Here is a 12,011-nt window from a genome sequence, read left to right on the forward strand (position 1 = left end):
CTCAGGGGGGACCACCATGAATACGTCTAAGTTAGAAGAGCTTGAGGAAACCCCAAAACACACGCAGTGTCAGCGCCATCAACAGGGAAACCCAAGAACAGCACCTCAACAACACAGACGCTCGAGTTACAGGTTCACCATTTGTGTTAAAAAATCGGTCATTGTGTCCCCAGAGAGGAACCAAGTACTCCCAAGTCACAGAATGTCAGAGGTGACAAGACACACATATAAAGAAATCGATCATAAAGAAAAATAAATTAAAAAAGCAGAACAAAATATCAAATACATATGAGAGAGGAAGGCTGACAGGCCACTTAGAATTACATCTAGTAAGAGACCACGGGACTCCAGCTGAGCGTTCAAGTCTTACTGTAAGTCGATGGATGGTCGATTGCCTCAGTCCTATGGAAGAATTAAATCCAGTTCCATTTTTTTGTTTTGAAACTGGTCCAGTTTCTTTATCTATCTTAATAAAAGGATGTGTTTATGTGTCGATCCATGTGTGTGTCCATCCAGTTGCTATGTATCTGTTATTCCAACAGACTGTGCATCACAAATATTAAACCTGCTTGTACAAATCCCATACCAAATGGCTTATCACAAAGACATATTTGTCACAGATGGTACATCATGAACATTAACAATGCTCTTAAGAATCTCTTACCAAATGGCATATAACAGAGATGTATGCATTACCTTTGTCATTCCAAAAGATGATATACCACAAACAATAACACTGCTTTAATAAATTCTATACCAAATGGCATATAAGAGAGACATATGCATTGCCTTTGTTGTTCCAACAGATGGCGCATCACAAACATTAACAGTGCTTTTACAAATCCCATACCAAATGTCATATAACAAAGACATATCTATTGCATTTGTTATTTAAGATGATGATGCACCACAAACAATAACACTGCTTTAATAAATTCTATACCAAATGGCATATAAGAGAGGAATATGCATTGCCTTTGTCATTCTAACAGATGGCGCATCACAAACATTAACACTGCTTTTACCAATCCCATACCAAATGGCATATAATAGAGACATATCGATTGCATTTGTCATTTAAGCAAATGATGCACCACAAACAAAAAATAACACTGCTTTTACAAATTCTATACCAAATGGAATATAACAGAGACATATCCATTGTATTTGTCACTCCAACAGATGGTACATCACAAATATTAACAAGAATCTCTTACCAACTGGCATATAACAGAGATGTGTGCATTACCTTTGTCATTCCAAAAGACGATGCACCACAAATAATAACACTGTTTTTACAAATTCTATACCAAATTGAATATACAGAGACAAATGAATTGCATTTGTCATTCTAACAGATGGTGCATCATAAAAAATAACACTGCTTTTACCAATCCCATACCAAATGTCATATAATAGAGACATATCGATAGCATTTGTCATTTAAGCAGATGATGCACCACAAACAATAACACTGCTTTAATAAGTTCTATACCAAATGGCATCTATCTATCTATCTATATAAGAGAGGAATATGCATTGCCTTTGTCATTCCAACAGAGGGTGCATCACAAACAATAACACTCCTTTTACAAATCCCATATAAAACTGCACATAAGAGAGACATATGAATTTGTCATTTAAGCAAATTATGCACCACAAACAAAAAATAACACTGCTTTTACAAATTCTATACCAAATGGAATATAAGAGAGACATATCCATTGTATTTGTCACTCCAACAGATGGTACATCACAAATATTAACAATGCTCTTAAGAATCTCTTACCAACTGGCATATAACAGAGATGTGTGCATTACCTTTGTCATTCCAAAAGACGATGCACCACAAATAATAACACTGTTTTTACAAATTCTATACCAAATTGAATATACATTGCATTTGTCATTCCAACAGATGGCGCATCACAAACATTAACACTGCTTTTACAAATCCCATATGAAATGGCACATAAGAGAGACATACGCATTGCATGGTGCACTGCAAACATTAATGCTGACGTCTTTGTTTATTCCTTAGATTTCAATTTGTCTTAGATGGATGCACAGCTGATCAAGGAATGATCTCACCTGGGCAGCACTGCACTGTGGCGTTGGAATATACAATTTATAGAATTAGAAATCACTTTAGTGGGTTTGAGGAAGGCCTTAGAGAGCAACTTTCTTTACTTTATACCCTGAAAAACACTTAAAAAACACTTTTTGCGACTTAAACTCGACTCGTCTGTGTTGCTCATGACTAGTCCTGATTTATCCTCGCCATTCTTCATATTCGCTGCTCTTCTCTACTCTGCTGCTGTGTCCTTTTTGGAAATAGGAGAACCAAAACTAGGGTGAGACCTCCCTAGTGTGTCCTGGAGATTAAGCGAAGCCTCTTTCCAACTTGCCTGCCTACAGGGGTCCCACGTCAGGCCCACAGAGCCTCGACCGCAGTGGCCCGTACACTTTGTGACCGACGTGGAGCCAATGTGACATGAGACCTGATGACTTGTCCCAAACGGAGCCCTAAGTAAGTCGCCGCTACGGATGTCATTTTTCCTCCCTTAAACCGGAGTTTGAATCTCCCCTTGGGGACAAATCACGTCTACCTAATCTAACTTAGTCTCGGTCACGTGTCACTTGGATTCCCTAAATGTGTGGCACGGACCACCATCACCCAAGTCTATGAGGCTCCTCTGACCGTAACCATTTGTCCTCCCAGCACCCAGAATTCCCACCTCTTTAAGATTCATCGTTTCATAGACCCCCACCATGGCAGCCCACTTCTCACTCCCATGCCTTCTCTGGATGTGCCCCTCCTTCCATTACTTGACCTGTTGATGCACATGAAGCCTACTGGCCTGCAGTCACTTGGATTTACCCTCATCGGCCTTCTGGTGTATCCTGGGATGCCATTTGTTAAATTCCAGAGCTTAGGAATTCTCCCATTTTCAAAACTCTGAGCAGACTGACGGATGGGATGGGTGGGACGTCTTTACCTTCTGGCTGACAGCAGCAGACCCCCTCCAAGCACATCAATTGGGGGGGTCTGAGCCACGAAACATTTACAAGGGGGAGAGAAGCAGCCAAGTCGCGTCCCCAGCATGACGTGAGCTCAGTTCTCCGTTGTCGTCCCAACACGATTAGAACCTCTTCTTCCTAAGAGTCCTTGGCAGACGCTCTCGTCTTAAATGGAGAGGGGCGAAGCCTGAAGAGTGCAGCCGCCGATAATCTCGAGGGAACTCATCGTTATTAACTTCAGCTTAAGAGCTCACCTCGGGGAGTTTCATTTCATTTTACTCGTAGTTCTCTTGATGGAGGGCTGCCTGGCTCTGCCAATAAGGAAAGAAGCCCGGGTCACAGACAGACCCCAGGACACACAGAAGTCCAACAGCACACACGTTTATTTTTCCTTGGCAGCACAACACTCAATGCTCGGTCCTTTCCTTTTCTTTCACGTCTCTTTCTTCTTTTCTTTATCTCTTCGCCGCCTCAACTCCTCTCCTCGTAAGCTCGGTCCTCTGCCTCCAAACTCCGGCTCCCCGAATGGGGTGCGGCGGCCCCTTTTATGTTGTAGGTGCTCGCTGTTGGTCTTCCTGCAGCACTGCCTGGTGTGGCTCCTGTGATTGTTCTGGTGCCCCCTGGTGGTGACCACGGGCCTCAACAGTGCTGAGCTTCCAATCTCCAAACCCAATGTCCCAACATTACTCCAGTGGTATATTTAGTGGTATTGTCCCCAATATACAGCCTCCCCTGTCTCCCCTGTCCTGGTGGGACAAGTTCCCTGCTCGTCTGCCACAAGTGCAACACAAGATGACTGCTAAAATACGCATAAAGGAAACTGCCAGTTAAACGACACAAATATGTGGAAGAACATCCCAAGGTTTTTTAACCCGAAATCCCAAACATGCACACAACTGCACCTGCAGAGACTCACATCATTAAACATTAAGTGGCAGGGCACACGGGTGCAAAACAAGTGACAAAAATGACATGGCAGACTATAAGGGTGAGGTTTGAGGTCCAGGAGGAAATCAAGTGCTGAGAAATGGCGAACCCCCTGGATTGGGATCTCAAGTGGAGCGGATGACACCTCAGCACCACACTGGGATGCTGGGAGGTTTTTTGACAGTGGCTGGAGTGCCAGTCCTATCACCAGCCCCCAAGTTGGTAAGTTGGAGGACCTGCTTGTAAGGCTGGGTGCAGATTAATTTCATACCAGCAGGTTAAGGGCCCACTGGAGTGGAGTCACTTCTGGCGTTTTACGGGGTTTGAACTGGTGATGTACCGATTGGCAGCACAGATCCCTCGCCTCAAGCCACCACTATATTCAATAGAAGCTGATCTCATGTTAAACTGATTCTTTACTCCATATTTAAAGAATGACCGCCATACCGATAGAGAAATGTGTAAGATACACCTTTATGTATAATTTTGGCTACAGTCTCTAACAAACCTCTTCCCAAGGTACATGCGCCCCCTGCTGGATACACCTTCTCATATACACTCTGAGAGTTTATGTCACGTATCCATTGATTAGATGTTCTCTGCACCGTACGACCACCTGGATTGGCAGGTGACACCTCAGCCCCACACTGGGACACTGGGAGTTTCCCAGTCCTGCCACCAACCCCCAAGTTCTCCCTGCAAGTTGGAGGACCTGCTTGCTGGGCTGGGTGCAGATTAACATCACAGCCAGAGCAACGGAGTAGAGTCACTTCTGGCATTTATGGGATTCAAACTGGCATCCTTCCGATTGCTGGCACAGATCCCTCGCCTCAGAGCCACCACTCCCGCTGTACTGAGAAGCAACAAGCTAAATGTTTTAACTGCACTGCTGCAGGAAGTATTTAAGGAAAAAAATGACCAGAAGATGAGACGTGAATCATAAATCTAGCCAAGTTCACACCATAAATATCAGCCCTGTTTGTTGTGATTCTTATCACAATGAAGCAAGAAGAAGAGTGAAGACCTCAGGAACATTTGAGTCTGGCCATCGCTACAAACCACACAGGGAATGCAGCTAATAAAAAAAAATCTATAGCATTTTTGTGTGGAGTAATCCATTAAACTGTAAAATTTCAAGGGTTCCTTTGCTGATGCTTTATGTGGTCCTGAATCTCTCTAGTTGCTTTCTTCAGGACTTGCTCCTGCACTGCCCTGTCATTTTGATGATAGTTTGTCATTCCAACAGATGGCACGTCACAAATAATAACACTCCTTTTACAAATTCCTTACTAAATGGCATATACCAGACCCACTGTAGTAATAATTAGTAATTAATAGCAGTTCGGTCACGTCACCTCAAAGGTTCATCATTTTCAGTCTTTCCTCAGTGATCACTGTCCAAAGTTTTCAAACTACCCTTTGAGGGAGGGGTTTTCCATCGTCTGGGGATCATAGAACTGAAAGCTTCACTTATGTGTTATATAACTTAAGAATGGCCTCCTTTGACTTGCACCCCACACAGCAGAGCGCTATATAACGTAATCGTTTTAGGCTTTTTCAATTATTGCTCTCCATGGTGCTGAATCAGCCCAGCTGCTCTCCTTTGGACTGTCTCTAGCAATGCTGTGCCTTATTGGTGACCACTGTGATCCACCATAACAATTTCATTTATGCTTCGAAACATTTCAACCTTGTCACCTCAAAGGTTCATCACTTTCAGCGTTTCCCACCCAGCCATACTCCAAGGTTCTGAATCTCCCTAATTTCTCATTTCTGGACTTGCTCTACTGCTGCTGCATCTTTTTAGTGACAGCTATGATCCACCATACCGATACACTCATTTTTAACACTTTTAACAACTACCCTTTGTTTTTTCCATACTCTGGGGTCCATAGAGCTGACTAAACCTGAAAGCCTCACTTGTGTGTTAACATAACTTAAGAATGACCTCCTCTGACTTGTACTCCACATATCATGGCGCTATATAACCTATTAGCCTTCTTAATGGCTTTTTCAATGATTGCTCTCCATGGTGCTGAATCAGCCCAATTGCTTTCTGCTGGACTTTCTCCACTGCTGCCCTGTCTTTTTGGTGATACCTTTAACCCACTGTAGTAACTCTTTAGTAATTATTAGCAGTTCGGTCATAGCATTTCAAAGGTCTATCACTTTCAGCCTATCTTTAATGATCACTGTCCATGGTAATGAAGTTGCCTTTTCTTCAGTCACTCCTCTTTGTTTGTTTCTCCATGGTGCTGAATCAGCCTATCTGCACATCTCTAGACTTTCTCTAGCACTGCTCTGCCTTATTGGTGACCGCTATGATCCACCATAATGATTTCCTTTATGTTTATATACATTTCAAACTTCCATCCATCCATCCATCCATCCATCCATCCATCCATCCATCCTCTTCTGCTTATCCCGGTCGAGTCACGGGGGAAGCAGCTTAAGCAGAGAGGCCCAGACTTCCCTCTCCCCGGCCACTTCTTCCAGCTCTTCTGGGAGAATCCCAAGGTGTTCCCAGGCCAGCCGGGAGACATAGTCCCTCCAGCGTGTCTTGGGTATTCCCCGGGGCCTCCTCCCGGTTGGATGTGCCCAGAATACCTCACCAGGAAGGGGTCCAGGAGGCATTCTGATCAGATGCCTGAGCCACCTCATCTGTCTCCTCTCGATGCGGAGGAGCAGCGGCTTTACTCTGAGCCCCTCCCGGAAGACTGAGCTTCTTGCCCTATCTTTAAGGGAAAGCCCAGACACCCTGCAGAGGAAACTCATTTCAGCCGCTTGTATTCACGATCTCATTCTTTTGGTCACTACCCATAGCTCATGACCATAGGTGAGGGTAGGAACGTAGATCGACTGGTAAATTGAGAGCTTTGCCTTACGGCTCAGCTCTTTTTTCACCACGACAGACGGATGCAGAGCCCGCATCACTGCGGATGCCGCACCGATCCGCCTGTTCGATCTCACACTCTATTCTTCACCCACTCGTGAACAAGACCCCGAGATACTTGAACTCCTCCACTTGGGGCAGGAGCTACCATCCCCCCGCCCCCCTAATCCCGAGAAGGCACTCCACCCTTTTCCAGCATTTCAAACTTGTCACCTGAAAGATTCCTCACTTTCTGCCTTTCCCACCCAGTCACTCTCTAAGGTTCTGAATCAGCCTAGCTTCTCATCTCTGGACTTTCTTTAATTCTGCTGTATCTTTTTAGTGACAGCTATGATCCACCATATATGATACACTCATTTTCATCACTTTTAAACACTACCTTTTGGGGTGGGTTGTTCCATAGTATAGGGATCATATAACTGAAAGCCTCACCTGAATGTTATATAACTTAAGAATGACCTCCACTGACTCTAACTCCATACATCAGGGCGCTATATAACCTATTAGCCTTCTTAATGGCTTTTTCAATGATTGCTCTCCATGGTGCTGAAACAGCCCAGTTGCTCTCTTTTAGACTTTCTTCAGCACTACTCTGTCCTGTTTGTGATCCACCATTTTACTTTCCTTTATACAGTACAATAGAATACTATTTATTTTTGTATAGCCCAAAATCACACAAAAAGTGCCACAATGGGCTTTAACAGGTCAGCATTGACAGCACTCATCCCTGAGGGACACCACTTTTAAGGCCTTTAAGGACTTTCATGCATACAATAAAACTTTGAATTCAACAATGAAAGTGTCTTACCTCATCATAGTAGGTTCTGAAGTCAGCCCGCTTGCATCGGAGGTCCCACAAAACCACAGTTCCCGTTTCAAAGCCGATTAACAACTGCACAGGACAGAGAAAAGGTAAGTCATGAAGCCACCTCGCTGATAAATTGCTTAAGAGTACAAAGAGAGAACAAACAACTTGAATCATAAAGAGTGCAGCCATCGTTATAAATCCGTGGTGCCTGTTCAATTCAAAGTGTCTTTTTAACGAGTTGACCGACTCTTAATTCTAAACATTGAGGTTGTGGAGTTTACAGAGCTTACATTTGTCTCAATATGAGAAAGCTCACAAATTCAGCCGTGTGAAAAAGAAAGTGCACCCCTTGAAATGTCTGTGTGTGATTTTTTTTTTTTTGACAAGGTGATCAGTCACGATTAAGAACGACACACCGATTGTGAAATCGCTTGAACTAAAATCCTGCAGCCGCTGGTGGACCTCAGGATAAATTTGAGATCGACTACAGGAGACAATTCAAAATGTTTGAGTTTTATCCATCCATCCATCCATTATCCAACCTGCTATATCCTAAGTACAGGGTCACAGGCGTTTGCTGGAGCCAATCCTAGCCAACACAGGGCGCAAGGCAGAAAACATACCCTGGGCAGGGTGCCATCCCACCGCAGGGCACACACACACACCAAGCCCACACTAGGGACAATTTAGAATCGCCAATGAACCTAACTTGCATGTCTTTGGACTGTGGGAGGAAACACACGCAGACACAGGGAGAACATGCAAACTCCACGTAGGGAGGACCCGAGAAGAGAACCCGGGTCTCCTAACTGTGAGGCAGCAGCGATACCCATTGCACCACCATGCCGCCCTGTTTGAGTTTAATGAATCAATTAAATTGGCGCAAGCTGCTGGCACAGAACAACTCGGACCTGGGATCAGCTCCTGGTCTGGGTGAGAGCTGCACGTTCTCCCAAAGTCTTTGTTAGTTCTCTCTGGTGCTGCTTCCAGATCCCAAAGACATGCAGGGCTGGATCTAAACTGGCCCATTATGGTTGTGTCCATCAATGGTGGTCTGGGACCCCCCCTTCTGGATGTGTTATGAAGTAGGTAGGCTGCACCACACCATGGACACATAACGTGAGGTTAATACTTCATAAAAACTCTCATCCTATCAAGAACTGGCCATTTAGCCCAACAGGCTCGTCTTTCCCATTCACCCCAAAATGACATCAAGTCAAGTTATTGGGGTCCCTAAAGTCCACCACTTGCTCACTTATTCCATGTTTCTGCATAAATAAAAAACTTTAATACGCATGTACAGCATTTGGTCTTAACAAGTTTCCATTGGAGTCCCAGCTGTACATCACATATATACGTTTTCAAACCCGCTTCATCGAATTCGGGGTCACGGGGCTCAGAATCCATCAATTATTTGAAGTTTTCCGTCAGTTTTTTGTTTTCTTTTTATGATCTCTCTCACCCCTTTTCTTATACCGAAGTCTTCTTAGCAGTCATAAACCCAAACAGCCGAGCTGTAAATGTTGCCCAGGCATCAAGCGATTTCCCGACGTGTTTTGTTTGTTTTCTCATTATGGTGTCCATCCCACGCCAGCTTACTGTGCTCTTGTCATTTAAGCTCCACAATAATCCAGCAGGAAACGTCGTGAGCTTTCTTAGACTCCCACACGCTTTCCTCTAACGTGGAATTTCACCTTTTTTTTTTTTTTTTTGTTTCTTAATTTGCCTCTCTTCCTTTTTGAATTCTTCTCTTCCTACACGTGGTCCACGTCAGTGCAATCTGGAGTAAGAAACATGACAGGAGGAGAAGTCACCTCTTGATGGTGCCCTCGCCCTGTACCACCTCCAGCTGTCACATTGTCACCCTCCGTCTAGAGAGGATACTCTGGCACGTCATACCACACTCGGGCATCTGGATAAGAAATGAAGTTACATTTACAGTTTGGGTCAAACATTGTTGCTTTATTGTGTGTCATTGGAAAGAAGATCAATATGGGAGCTGAGGCCAAGGGGAAGTCCTCTTATTTGCCATTCTGTGCCTGTGTTGCTTAGGACTTACTGTACAGTTGCCAGGTGCTGCCAAACCAGTAGAAACATCATGGATACCTGGCTTTATAACCCCATGTGGCATTAAGTGCCATGTCTGAGATTCCAGATTCAATGGTCAAAGATCTTACTGTGTGAGCCCTCAGGGGTGACCATAACGCTGCTCGTGTCACCTCCAGGAAGACATGTGTGTCTAGACTGTGGTGGCAGCCCACCTTGAGGTTACTGGATGTCTTGTGTCATGTCAAGTCTAATCCAGCATCTACATGAATGCCCAGTCCATTGTCCACTTGAGGGTCTTTTGTTGTGTCTAGTGTTGTGTCTTATGTCAGGTTAAGGACAGTCTACTGTCTTATTCCTGGTCTTGTTTCTAGTATCCAGTCTAGTTTAGTTTAGTCTCTTATGTCTAGAGTTTAGTCTTTAGTTTATTCTCTGGTTTTGTGTCAAATTTAGTCTGGTCTGCCATCTAATCCAGTCTCCTGTCTAGTCTAGCATCTCGTACCCAGTCTAGTTGTTACTCTACTGTCTTGTGTCTAGCCTACTCTCTGATGTCTGTCTTGTGTATAGTACTTATTCTACTGGAGCATCTAGTCTAGTGCTGCTGCATATCCAGTCTCCTATCAAGGGTCCACATTAGGGTCTAATCTAGTCGGGCATTAAGTGTAGTGTCATGTGTCCAGTCTAGTCTTTGGACTTATCTTATGTTTAGTCCAGTGTCTACAGTATTGTCAGTCTGGTGTCTTGGGTCTAACATCTGGTCAAGTCTTGTGTTGTGTCTAGTCTAACATCTAGTCTAGTGTTTAGCATCAAGTCACAGGTCTACTGTCTTGTCTGTTGTCTTGTCTTGTGTTTAGTCTTTTGCCTACTGTGTAGTCAGTTCTTGTGTCCAGTCTCCAGGGTCTACTACTGAATACATCCAGTCTTGTGTCTAGTACCTGGTCTACTTTCTAGTTCAGTTTCTAGACTAGTGACTGTTGTCTTGCGCTGGCTATCTTGTCCAGTGTCTGGTCTAGCATCTAGTTTAGTCTTGTGTTGTGTCTAGTCTGGTGTCTAGCCTAGCATCTAGAATCGTGTGTCTACTCAAGAATCAAGTCTAGTTAGACTACTCTCTGGTCCAGTGTCTAGTCTAGATTAGCCTTGTCTGGTGCTTCTTTTCTAGTCTTGTGTTGTGTCCAGTGTACTGTCTAGTCTAGCGTGTAGTCTAGCTTCTTACTGTGTCTAATCTAGTGTTTATGATCTAATCTTATCTAGTGTCTGGTATCTAGTCTAGTATCTTGTACCTAGTGTCTAGCCCAGCATCTTGTCTATTGTCTGTTGTCTTCTGTATATTTTCTTATCTTGTGTCTACAACAATAACAGGAGCAACATGTCTTTCTAGATCACATTTTCATACAATGGCTGGAGCTCAAAGTGCTTTACAGTGCATTAAAGAAGAAGTTGCATGCAATAGAAAAATAAATTAAATTTAGAACAGAATAATAAAGGATGAGTAGAGTACAACAGGAAAGTAGATAACACACACTTACATGAGAAAGATATACAATTAAGAGAAATTAAAAACAAAGTGAAGCATGTCGTCTAATGTTGTGCTGTGTTTAGTGTCATGTCTACAGTATAGTCTAGTCTAGTGCCAAGTCTTGGTTTAGCATCTAGTCTAGTCTACCCTTATTTCTACTCTTCAGTATAGACTAGAATTTAGTCTAGTCTTGTGTTGTCTCTAGTGAAATGTTCTTTGTCTAGTCAATTCTAATGTCTAGCCTACCATCGAGTGTCTATTCTGGTGTCTTGTGACTTGTCTGGAGTCTAGTCTAGTGTCTAGTGTCTTGGTCTAGCATCTAGTCTAGTCTAGTCTAGTCTTATGTCCAGTCATGTGTTCTTTGTCTAGTTTAGTCTTGTGCCTAGTCAAGTGTCTACAGTATAGTCTAGTCTAGCACTAGCTAGCACTAACATCTCATCTAGTCAAGTCTAGTGTCTAGTCTAGTGTCTACAGTATAGTCTAGTATAGTGCCAAGTCTTGGTTTAGCATCTAGTCTACTCTTGTGTCTACTCTTCTGTCTAGACTAGAATTTAGTCTAGTCTTGTGTTGTCTCTAGTGAAATGTTCTTTGACTAGTCAATTCTAATGTCTAGCCTACCATTGAGTGTCTATTCTGGTGTCTTGTGACTTGTCTGGAATCTAGTCTAGTGTCTAGTGTCTTGGTCTAGCATCTAGTCTAGTCTTATGACCAGTCAAGTGTTCTTTGTATAGTTTAGTCTAGTGTCTAGTCTACTGTCTAGTCTAGTCTAGTCAAGAAGAAGTTGCATGCAATAGAAAAAC

General features: G+C 43.4%; 1 protein-coding gene across 10 annotated transcripts in view; it reads right to left on the reverse strand.

Moving 5' to 3' along the window:
- Positions 1–12,011, reverse strand: part of stxbp5l (syntaxin binding protein 5-like) — a 565,552-nt gene that overhangs the window by 264,728 nt on the left and 288,813 nt on the right. For all 10 annotated transcript variants that reach the window (XM_039745949.1, XM_039745947.1, XM_039745945.1 and 7 more), the window contains exon 7: positions 7,650–7,733. In XM_039745949.1, the coding sequence (XP_039601883.1) occupies positions 7,650–7,733 (84 nt within the window). The remainder of the gene's footprint in view (positions 1–7,649; positions 7,734–12,011) is intronic.

This window comes from Polypterus senegalus, chromosome 2 (genome assembly GCF_016835505.1).
Source record: "Polypterus senegalus isolate Bchr_013 chromosome 2, ASM1683550v1, whole genome shotgun sequence".
Taxonomy (NCBI): Eukaryota; Metazoa; Chordata; class Cladistia; order Polypteriformes; family Polypteridae; genus Polypterus; species Polypterus senegalus.